The 12,358-nt window shown below is 40.5% G+C and overlaps 1 protein-coding gene across 1 annotated transcript in view; it reads left to right on the top strand.

Moving 5' to 3' along the window:
• The first annotated feature begins 428 nt into the window (after positions 1-428).
• The window catches only part of DDX10 (DEAD-box helicase 10), a 163,829-nt gene continuing 151,899 nt past the window's right edge, over positions 429-12,358 (top strand). Inside the window, exons 1-6 of the mRNA XM_088140641.1 lie at positions 429-671; positions 6,771-6,831; positions 8,249-8,379; positions 9,928-10,086; positions 11,465-11,585; positions 12,116-12,305. Of these exons, the coding sequence (XP_087996767.1) occupies positions 492-671; positions 6,771-6,831; positions 8,249-8,379; positions 9,928-10,086; positions 11,465-11,585; positions 12,116-12,305 (842 nt within the window). The 5' untranslated portion in view covers positions 429-491. The remainder of the gene's footprint in view (positions 672-6,770; positions 6,832-8,248; positions 8,380-9,927; positions 10,087-11,464; positions 11,586-12,115; positions 12,306-12,358) is intronic.

The raw sequence follows: 12,358 nt of genomic DNA on the forward strand, positions 1-12,358 counted from the left end.
CAGGAGGTAGCCCCACTTCAAATTATATATTCTGCCTCCACCGATATCTGTGTGATCTTCCCTCTCCAATGAAGCATAGCTGTAGTGCACAATCATAAAATGCAAGACCATAATGCGCACAATAGTTAGATCCTACATGGCTGTAGTGCACAATCTCAGATGCAACACAATAACGTGGACGATAATCAGATCCTACATGGCTGCGGTGCACAACATCCGATTCCACACAATCCAGTACTAAGAACCTGAACAAACAGTATCCATAGTAATATAAAAAGCAACGGCGCGCAGCCAATCACTGCGAGGCACGAGCCGGCACAGAGTTTCTAGGCGGAGCTTCCGTTTTCCAGCTCAGGGCAAGCACAGACACGGCTCCCCTCCTGCAGGGGGGAGGAGTCTGCCGGTGATGTCATCTCTGTGCGCCCGGATCCTTCTGCGTCGCGTTCTCTCTGCTGGCAGCGTGTTCGAGTCCCCGGTTTCGCGGAGAAGCGATGGAGCAAAGCCGGAGAGCCGCGCCGGGGTTAAGCACCGACCCGGTGCGCAACTTCGAGCGCTGGAAGAAGAGGTACGCCAAACGCAAAGACAAGCTGCGGCAGCATCGCAAACAGAAGAAGCCGGAGTGGGAACTGGAGCGGGAGTCGATTGCCGCCTTGGAAAGGCGCTACTTGGAGGTGAGAAGAGGCGCGGGGCATCAGCCCTCTCGGGACCGCTTGCCCCAGCCGAAAGTCAGGATCCGCTTTGCCTGTGTCTGGTTGGCAAGGATTGCCTCGTCCTTGGATTGCTTTTGTCTCCCAGTCGGACATCCACCTCAGAACTGCTAAAAAAAAAAAAAAAGTGTCCCAGAGCGTATACAGAGTGCCTTTCCGAAACAAGTTACCACGTATCAGTAATTTGGACATTCCAGATTCGATTGTGGGGAGAGAGCCCATTTTGTGGGTTGTGGGACATTATAATGGGGGGGGGAGGGAAATCCCAACCATCTGCCCACTTAAGTGGCCGATTAAGGGATTCAGCAACTAATAAATCTTACAGGTTGTCGTTGTGGGAAAACAAATTGGAGGAGGGATCGCTGTGCATGCCATCTTAAGCTCCTGTACAGATACCGGAACTGGAATTTAATAAATAAAGTGGACTGAAAGTTCATGCCAAGTGACACACAGTAAAGTGGCAAAAGGTTGCCTTTAAGGAGTTACACTACTACACAGTGAAAGGCATGATATATCCTCCTCTAACTGCATGTTCCAGAAGGGCTTTGCATCCAATTGACCTTTTAATTGGCCTTAAAATTAAAGGACAATGATTTGCAATGATGGGGTTTCCTCCCTGGAGAAGTGTGGTTGCCGCCCCCCCCCCCCGGATGATAGATGATAAATGAAACCATGGTTCCTTATCTGGGTTTTGGAGATGTAGCACATCCTTAGATTTTCTTTTTTTTTGCCTGCAGATTTGTCAACTATTCTGTAAATAAGCATTTAAACAGGCTTGCTTGTCATGGCCAAATATGACCATTTACAGAGGGTGATGTGTGGCTCCTTGTTCTAGAGGCAGCAGGGTAATAAGCCAGAATCTTAAAGAATAGCTCTGCCTTATTTGGAGAGTTGTAGATCAGAGAGCCTGATTCAGATGTAATGGTAGACAAACTACAGCCAGAGGTTCTCAGTTTAATTCCTCCTGGTGACAGGGAACCAAAGAAGAACAGATAACACCATGCCTGTTGATCACGATAAGCCAGAATTCTGAAGAGGTGGAAACAGGGTCTGTGTGACTAACCATGAGAAATTACCATTGAGGCCCAAGTGTACAGGCATTGAATACTGGTTGACATAATGGTTCTAGCTTGGCTATTAATTTATTTTGTTGGATTTATAACCTGCCTTTCATTTCAGTCATTTCGAGGCAATGTACATAACGCTCCCTCCTACAGTATCACCACTCCTCCCCCAATTATCGGCTGATAGGTAAAGATCAATACATTACCGCTGCTATGTATGCTCCATACTTCAATAACATAATAAGCATCTTGAGAATGTGCTTGAGAAAGCATCTCGTGAGGTAGGTTACAAAGCTAAGGGATTGACTAGAACCTGGGTCTCCCTGCACTGTCAGCTGCGTTCAAACCCAGCCTGTGGCAGTTCACTTTCTAGTTCTGATATTAAAAACATGTGTCTCTTTGCTTCATAGTGGCAGACAGCAATTTTTTGGAGAGGGGAACATGGGACTTTTTGTACCCAATATCTTCATGTCTATTTTAGCCTGCCCTTTCAGATATTTGCATCCTTCCATATTTGTTACTTCTTTCTCTCTTCTACCTTCTTGCACTTTTCTCAAGATGCTTATTATGTTATTGAAGTATGGAGCATACATAGCAGCGGTAATGTATTGATCTTTACCTATCAGCCGACAATTGGGGGAGGAGTGGTGATACTGTATCTGTATATGAAGCAGTAGTTGGGGCATGAAACAATAAGCAAGTGTATAGTGAAATTGAGTGGTTGGATAGTCCCATTACAGTCTGGTCTTCCCCACCATTTTCTTGCCCATGGCTTGATCCACATGTGCACGGGCTAGCACATTATAATTACATATGCTTTTTACATGTATAGTGTATGCATATGTTGGGAAGCCAGCTTTTGCTGCTGCTTTGTAGTTTATGTAGATATAATATATATCCAGTACCATGCATTTCAGTGTAATTGTAGAATAAAATTACTGCCCATAGAAGACTAGTATGCCAGAAAAAAGATAGGTTTGATAAACGTTAGGGAGAAAGGGAATAGTAGATTGCTGAAGTGTTGGCATAATAGTGATATGTAAAATTGTGGCAAGTGTTCTATTCTTACAATAGGAGAACCAGAGGGTCCTACTAGTCAGTAGAAGATGCCTAACAGACCAGTAGGCCTAGCTAAACTGTGAAATTCTCTGCACCAAGGTGTGGTGATGACCATAACTTTAAAAGGAAATTAGGCCTTTGGAGGTGAAGGCTGTTGTGATGGTCCCAAGCTATTTCTCTATTCAGAAAAGCTCTGCATCTGAATATAGTTGGGGTAGTACATGAGTGGGAAGAGCCTATTGGTGCTTCTGTCCTGCTTATGAGCTTCCCAGACTAGCTACTGATAAAGAAACAGGATGCTCCTCTGAGAGATCTTTGATCTGATTCTGTAGGACACTGGCCTGATTCACACATAGTGCTAAGTTATAGCTAGTTTAACTAGAGTTTATTGAATAAACCACCATTAGCTGAGATAACCCAATACATCTAGCCATAAGGCATGGTTTATGAACCATAGTAGCTGGGTTCACCCAATATGCTAAAGCTCAAAGAAGCATGTCAGGCCTCTCTTTGTGCCCAGCTTTTCCTCTGTCTCTTATGTTTGCATGACAGGAAGTGTGATTTTGCTGGATTCTGTGCCAGATGGCTGTCCTTGAAAATATTTTTCATCACTTATGAAATACGTTCTCACCTAGCCTTGTGGAAGTCATGTCTGTTAAACTATTATTTGATTGATTGATTGTGTGTCATCAAGTTGTTTTTGATTCCTTGTGACCACATAGGTAGATTTTTCTCCATGACATTCTGTCGCTAACCTGGTTTTTCAGGTCTTCCAATGGTGCACTCATCACCATGGTAACTGATTTCATCCACCTTGCTGCTGGTCATCTTCTCTTTCCTTCCACCTTTCCTAGCATTCGAGTCTTCTCCAGAGAACTAGGTCTTCGAATAATGTATCTAATAATGTATCCTAATAATGTAGGATAATTTGAGTCTGGTCATTTGTGCCTTGAGTTGATTTGTTTGGTGATCCATTTGTTTGTTTTCTTGGCTGTCCACAGTATTCTCAGGAGTCTTCTCCAGCACCAAAGTTCAAAGGCATCAATGCTCTTCCTATCCTGCTTCTTCAAACTCCAAAACAACAACTACTACTACTACTACTACTGTATTATTATGGTTGGTTGCACAGTCAGCCAGATGTTTAGACTGGATTTGGCATTTTTGTCTACCTATTGAGTCCTTCCCAGGGACCTGGGATAGGCTGATGTTGTTGTTCAATAATATTAAAGGTATCGTTGCAGGATATAAGCAGTTTCAAGTAAAGCTGCCTTTTGCAATTGACTGATGGTAGTTTTGTGAATGACAACACATTTTGTCAGTGTTCAAGTCGTGCTCCAGATGTTTGGGAATTGCATCTAAGGCGCCTATTACTATTGGTACTATCTTTGCTTTCTTTTGCCATAGTCGTTCTATTTCTATTTGAAGGTCTTTGTATCTTGTGATTTTCTCCAGCTCTTTCTCTTCTATTCTGCTGTCTCCAGGTATTGCAATGTCCACTATCCAGATTTGTTTGTCTTTCTTATCAACAGTTGTTAAGTCTGGGGTGTTGTATGGCAGATGCTTGTCTGTTTGAATTCTAAAGTCCAAGAGCACTTTAGCTTCTTCATTTTCTATTATTTTGTCTGTTTTGTGGTTCCACCAATTCTTGCATGCAGTAGCATTGTTGCTACTTTGTCATGCCGTTGTTGGTAGTCAGTCTGTGTGATCTTCTTGCAGCAGCTAACTAGTGGTCCACTGTTTCTTCAGCTTCTTTGCAAAGGCGGCATTTGCTGTCTGTTGTTGTCTTCTCATCATTGTTGTTGTTGTTGTTGTCACTCTTTTTAAGATGGGCAGTATCCAAATTTGAAAAATAAATAAATAAATAATACAATACAATACAAGGTAATATTGTTATTTCCAAATAACTTCATGTTACACATTTTTTGAACAATATTTTGCAAACTAGCTTCAAATTCTTATCTGTGTTTGGACAAGAGGGATATAATGTCATACTTGTTTAACATTTATAGATTATTTTTTTCTTCATAGCCTCTCTTTGAAGGCAAAAATGCATGTTTTATTTTAAGCTCCTGTCAAAATTAAATTTCAGTCCTGTATCTAACTCCCATTATGAGGACTCTGCTATGTGCCAGTGATGAAAGTTTGAGTCAGCAGGAAAATGCACTGGGTTGAGAAACCTATAACATGGGTTCTTAATTTATATGTATTGTTTTATCTGCATTGGAAATGATTAGGTAAATATGCTATGAGGATATATAATTAGTTATATTACAGATTCTAAGTGAAGCATGCCTGTAATCAGTTTTTATCTCTGCAGTTAGGCCAACAACTAAAGGAAATTAGATTCTTATTTGGGAAAAATAAGTTGAAATATGTGGAAATATTGTTACCTCTGCTTTCTTGTTCATAAGCACAGGGGTGATCTTGCATCTCATTTTGGAGAGCTGCACATTGACTGCAGTGAGTGGGTTGCACCTCACAGACAAAAGGAGGGCTTTAGAAATAGGAGAAGAATGACAAGTTGTCAGAAGTTCAACTTAGATTTTCCAGCATTGCTCTACAGCAACAATGGCCAACGTTTTTCTGTTCTGAGTCTGTTCCCCCAGAGCTACTCTGTTGGAGCTGATGCTAGGCAGTGGGTGGGGATGTCCATTCTTCCTCTCTTTCTTATCTACCTTGTTCTCCTTTTCTGTGACTCTCTCAGTCAACATGCTGCTGAGAGCTCTTGTCAGAGGAGTCACCTTGGCATGGAGATTTTGAAGTGAGTCCAAGAGCCACATATGGCTAAGGACAAGTTGCACACCTCTTCTCAACAGTGTTTAGGCAAGGCTGTTTCTGATTTGGTCTTCCTTGTGTAGCCAAGCAAGCAAAATCTCACCAACCTTTCCAAAAATCAGGACCAGTGGGGGCGATGGCCAGTTCAGCATTGCTCTTTGAATGTGTTCCAGTTGCCTTTGGCCATCAGTTTTTATCTCTTTTCAAGCCATGTGGAAGGCCAGTGACTTTCTCCCTCTCCTTGACTTTTCTCTCTTTTTTCTTTTTCTTTCTCCTGGTCTGACCAGAACCTTCAAGTCTTCTTTTCTTTTAGGAGCTGGTGAAGCAAGGGGTAGCCACACATCTGCTGGGGTGCTCTCTGCCTACTTTTGTAGCTTTAGTGTTGGAAGGTAGCTTGGTTATTTGTTTGTCTGTTAGATTTCTGTCCTGTCTTTAGTTCAGGAGCTCAATGCAGCACACATACACACCTTCCTCCCATTTCCCCCTACAACAGCCCTGAAAGGTAAGTTGGGCTGAGAGAGAGGGAGTGATTCAGAGTCATCCAGTGAGCTCCTATGGCTAAGGGTAGATGAGAATCTGAGCCTTTGCAGGGCCAGCCAGCACCTTGACAGGATCACCACATTGAGAGTAATGTATGGCAAATATAATAATAGAAGCTTGCTGTTTGGACTAAAATGCAATTTTTAAAAAAAAGCATTAAAAGATGATGTTCCTGGTTTTTTAGTTGCTTGGGAATCCTAGTGAAAATGTAAGACTACACAGCTCCAAACCTAATCCCTCTATTTTATAGAAAACTTCACAATGTAAGTACGTGGACATGGTTGTAATCCTTTGGAAATTTACTTGGAAGAAAATTCTATTGGACTCAGTGACATTTGCTTTTGAATAAGACCCATACAAGTGTGTTGTAAATCTGTTTAATTAAACTATATTAATACTGAATACTAATCATAGCGGCACAGGAGTGGCACACAAATTACAGTTGAAACTTTATCAGAAGCAATGAAAAATGTATTAATACTACAGAACAAACAAATTTGAAAGTGAATAAAAATATTCATTTTTTCAATGGCCTATTAAATATAAATAATGCTACCTTGCAGAATTTGGTCATGTTCTTTAGCATTTTAAAATTTAATGAACTGGTTTTTTTTCCCCAATTCAGATAAATACAAATGAAATTACAAGATTTTCTGATTTCCCACTATCCAGAAAAACTCTGAAAGGTAAGAATGGAATCCATAAGGATAAAAATGTCCTCAAATTGAATATTACTTCTAGTGATTATTAACATGCAGTTTTGGGTTGCTTACAATCTAGCTTACAAACATGGACCCTCATCCAAGTACTAACCAGGCATGAGGCTACACAAGATCAGCCAGGTTCTGTCACCCATTAAGACTTCAACATCTTTATGTCAGCCAATATGGTAGTAATTTCCTTTTCTATACAATTAATCATTTTGGTTCACTGTAATTCCCCTCCCAACCTCCCCCATTTTATAAAAGTTTTCTACTTAGTTGCCTTGAAGTAATTTTCAGTCACCTATAAGTAAAGTGGCAGTAATTATTTACAAGCGACTTGATCAGAGTAGTGTGTGTCTGTGTGTGCGTATATAGAGTTTAGTTAAACTATATAGATACTGAATATTATTCACAGGAGTGGCACAATTACAGCTAAAACTTTATAAAAAGCAATTAAAAACTCTAATAAAGTAATAAAGACTTAGCTGGTTTAAGATAAGAAAATTGTACATGAAAACAGTACAGCCTCTGCAACTCTAATTTTATAGTTTATCATGTGTCAGAAGCTGCTCTTCTTATATGTGTGAAAGTGATTTTGTTCATAAAGAACTACATGCAAATTCAGTTAGTATTTCCTGCATAGAATAATCACCTTCATCAGAATTCTGGGTATCTCACACCATGTTGAAACATGGAAAAATGCTCATTTTGAGTGGTTCTTTTTGAACCAGCACCATGGAACTTCTCTGAACGATCTGATTCATCCATCATGCTACACAATTGTTTGCTTAACCACCATTTGCAGAATAAGCCACAACTGAGTGGCATTACCTGCATGCTAAATGAAAACCAGACAAAATTATGACTTGTGTAGTATGTGAACCCAATGCAATCTTCATAAATTTACTTGTTGTGGTGGTTTGCTCTATATAGTTCCATGTAGACCAGTATTTTAATGTAGGATTTGATTTAGTTATATTGCTTTGCTTGTCTGTCTTCTTCTGATTTGTACATTTTCCTTTATACACTTTATTCATTCACTGAGGGCTGGTCTAGATGCATCTTTGACTGTTGAGTTGTGCCCTATACAATGCTTAGACTGAGTTATATTGTAGAGGGAGGCTGTGACTGGACAAACATGAGTCAGCAGCATACAAATTTAAATAACAGCAATAACAACAACAACAACAACAACAGAGCTGCTACTCTGCTTCTGAGTAAAGACCTCATGAGTCCAGTGAAAACTCATTTACCTGCAAATCTGACTTAACTAAGACTGGTTAGTGGCAGAAGGGGCATTATCGGAGAGATGCCCTCTGCTGTGACTATCCAAATCCTTCTTGAATAAATGGCAAATTCCAAGCATGTTGAAACTGAGGTCTTGTCTTCTGTATATCAGGCTTACAGGAAGCTCAGTATCGCATGGTGACTGAAATCCAGAAGCAGACCATAGGTTTGGCATTACAGGGCAAAGATGTGTTGGGAGCTGCCAAGACGGGATCAGGCAAAACCTTGGCTTTCATTGTGCCTGTAAGTAGGGAAATTCTTGTTGTATAACACCATATAAGCTAATTTGTATCATATTTTTATTAGTGGAGGAGTTGGTCAGAGTCACTGAAGGGCGCGTTGTCTTTGCCTAGGCCAGTGTTTCTCAACCTTGGCAACTTCAAGATGTGTGGACTTCAGCTCCCAGAATACTGGCTGGGGGTATTCTGGGAGCTGAAGACCACACATCTTAAAGCAGCTGAGGTTGAGAAACACTGTTAGAGAGAATACAATATAAGAACATGGGCTATGGCTCATTTATGATCATACTGGCTGGGGAATTCTGGGAGTTGAAGTCTACACATCTTAAAGTTGCCAAGGTAATATGGCCCAGGATAAGAAGGGCTCTGGCAAGAAGGAATTAGTTATCCAGCTACTCCAGACTTTGTAGATTGCAAGATCTGTGATTTCCAGCTACGATGGGCAACATGATTATGGAAGTTATAGTCCAGCATACCTACAGAGTTAAGGAAGGTTGCTCTAACAGAAACTTTTACTCAAATAATTCATAATGCTCGTAATTGGTCATTTTTGCTTGTATCATGTGATACAAACAGCATACAAAATCCATTTTTTAAAATGTTCAGTATTTTTATATTGCCTACTTTTCAAACTTTTCAAAGCCAGTGCATATATAAATAATAAATAGCATGAAATAATCAAACCCAATATTAAAGCATCAAGATTATAGAATGATGTGTTGTAGCGTTTGATGGATGCACTTAGCACTGGGCATTTTGTGGGAACTTAAAACAGCTTAAACCTTGCAGTTGTCAGTCAGCTGCACTTTCCTTCGACAAGGGACTCTTCACTGGGCAGATGATATGTTCTGCCTTGTTGAGGTATAGAAGTGATGTCATTTTTTTTGATGAGTGCTTTAGTGCACAAGAAACCTCTTTTTTTAAAAAAATAGTTTTTATTAAAAGATTTTGCATAGATGAAAGAAATATGTTCAAAGGAAAAAAATAGTAAATACGAAGAAGAGAAAAGAAAAGGGGACCTATGGCAGGTTAGACATCCATGAGTGGGGACAGCACCGCAATGAGGATCAGTGGCCAGGTGGCAAGTTCTGGCCAGCAAAATTTTCTCCAGAGAAGGAGAGATCAGGAGATCACCCACTTGTGCTCTGAATAGCTGCTCCTCGTGAGGAGACCACAGAAATTGAGTTTCTTGTGGTTGATTGTGAGTTGAGCGGCTTGGGAGCTGAGGAAATAACACTGCATTCAAAACTGCTGAGTGCACAAGAAGCATCTCTTGAACATCTCTTATTGGGAATAGATATCTGCACATGTATCGTCCATGTGCTGAAGCCCCTTTGCTCCAGCAAAGTGATCCAGCTGCTGTGCTGTTTAGAAATCAGGACTCCTGTTGCTTGCGAAGGAGAGTTTCACATCAGACTTCTTTGAAGTGAGTTACTGCTTCAAAGGTTTGCCTTAGAAGCAAATATTGTCGTTGGTTGCAGTTTAATAATAAAAAGGTGTACTCCAGGAGGGCATCTGACAAACTTTCTAACTAGCACTTTTACCTGTTCAGGCTCTAGAAATCTTATACCGCCAGCAGTGGACTGCCATGGATGAGCTGGGTGTTCTGATCATATCTCCTACCAGAGAATTGGCATACCAGACGTTTGAAGTCCTGCGCAAGGTGGGGAAGAATCATGAATTTTCTGCAGGTCTAATTATTGGTGGAAAGGTAGGCTCTCCTTTTTAAAAATAATTTGGCGGGGGGGAAATAAGAATATTTGAGAGATGTTTGTTGAGAGAGATGCAGTGGATTTAGAACTTTAGGTGTGCATAAACCTTTTTTTTTCAAATCGAGAACAAACCATTGTACTCCAAAAATTCTGCAGGGCGATTTCAGGTCAGCCCCTGGCTAGCCTGACCCTTGATCCTTCTCTTTTTCTCCTCTTCCTCCCTTAGTCACCACCGGCATGGCATATCCCCTGATCTTCCTAGCACCATTCCTTCTTTACTTAGCTACTGGCAACGTACTCCATCTGGCAATTCCTGCCAGTCTTCCTGCCTATCCAATATTTCCAGTTGCATTCCTTCTTTCTGCATAAGTGCAGGAAAGTGTTGGCCATGTTCCAGAATTCATTTTAGATAACAAGAAAACTCAAGAGGTTTGGTCCAAATCCCACATCTTCTGAAAGCAAATTCTAGAGCAGCCATGTACTCTAGAGCCCCCATTGTTCCCATCCAACCTGATCATATTTTGAAATTTATACTTAAACATACCTAGAGGGCTCCAGGTTGGAAAATGCTGCCGTAGAAGTATGCTTGTTTATGACGGTAATAAAGCTTGATTTATTTACTAACTCGAATTTTCTGCAGTGCACTGAGTTTCCCAGTCAAAGCAATAATAGAAGGCTGTCCCTAAACTTTTAGCAGTTAATAAATATTTTATAATGTTGTCCTGAAAAGGAAAAAAAGAAATTCAAAAGCTCTCAAGGATTGTGACTGTATACCCCAAACTCACATGGGTAGGAAATGTTTTTTTTCCTTCTGATATGCTCATTTTCTATATATGAAAGTCCCACTTCCCCACAACATAAAAGAACACTCTAAAATCTGTTTATAACACATTATTAGAATAAGGAATCTGTCCAACCAGCGACACACTACTTATCTGTAGATTGAGATTTCAGTAAGAGCAGGCACCTTGCGCAAGATATCTAAACATCTCCCATCAGGCACAGCCAGCATGGTAAGTAGTCAGGGTTGATGGGGTTATAATCCACAGTGCCTGGATCATTTCAAATTTAATAAACCATTGTACAATAATTTTACAAGCATTGTTCTTTTTCCAAGTGGAGGCTTGGTATGTGTGGACAAGCTGGGATATTGTTCCCATTGAAATTATCACAGACTGGAAGCTATTTCATCTTCAGAGTCGTGTGTGAGTGTGTAATTTGTTGTGCAGATGGGGGAGCTTTTCTGTGCTATTGAAGATGTATGGGGAAAACTCTGATTTGTTTTGCGAGGTGATGTGCCATGCTCAAAGTGGCTTTGTCTGGGTGAATGCATCTTCCAAAATGCATCCTAAACTCCCAACCAATTTGCTTTTTCAGGACTTGAAACAAGAATCAAGCAAAATCCATAATATGAATATCCTCATTTGTACTCCCGGTCGTCTTTTACAACACATGGATGAAACTTCGTATTTCCATGCCTCTAATCTGCAAATGCTGAGTAAGTATAAAATATTAGTAGGGAGCCTTTGATCCTGGATCTGTTCAGTGTGAATTCTGATTCGGAGCTTTGCTTGAAATCTTAACATGAAAGCTGCCGCCTTCTAACCTTAAACTTCTTATGGAGCTGATGCATGCCTGTCGCACTGGGCAAATCACAGCATGCAGAGAGCATTCCTTAAATTGGAAGTAAAGGGAAGAATCTACTCATCCAAGATAATTATACTGATTTCATTTTTTCCAGCTTCCTGGACAAGACTCCTAAGTGTCTTAATGTTTTAAAATTAAAACACCTGCATAGATGGCTGCATGGAATTAGGAATAGCAATAATGTTGCATGCACAAGACTGTGGTGTTATGTACATGTGGAGTAGGGCACATGAAATGTCTACAAGCACATCAGCACATTTGGGCAATAAGTAGGGGACCCCAAATCTAACTATGTTATATGAAACAGCCAACTGTGTTTTATTTAAAACTTTAAAAAAAAAAACACACCCTGATTCCCCCAACCTGCTTTTTTCATTCCAGTCCTTGATGAAGCTGATAGAATTCTGGACATGGGCTTCGCTGATACAATGAATGCAATTGTAGAAAACCTTCCCAAAAAACGGCAGACCCTGCTTTTCTCAGCCACGCAAACCAAATCTGTGAAGGACCTTGCTCGGTTGAGCTTGAAGGATCCAGAATATATCTGGGTGCATGAAAAAGCAAAGTTCAGGTTGGAGTCCAGCTTATGTAGTCTTCAAAGAAATATGTGTGTTTTTGGTATTT

This window comes from Python bivittatus, unplaced genomic scaffold (assembly GCF_059951505.1).
Source record: "Python bivittatus isolate LINGU-HERP-01145 unplaced genomic scaffold, Pbiv_v1 ctg000340_np1212, whole genome shotgun sequence".
NCBI classification, from domain to species: Eukaryota; Metazoa; Chordata; class Lepidosauria; order Squamata; family Pythonidae; genus Python; species Python bivittatus.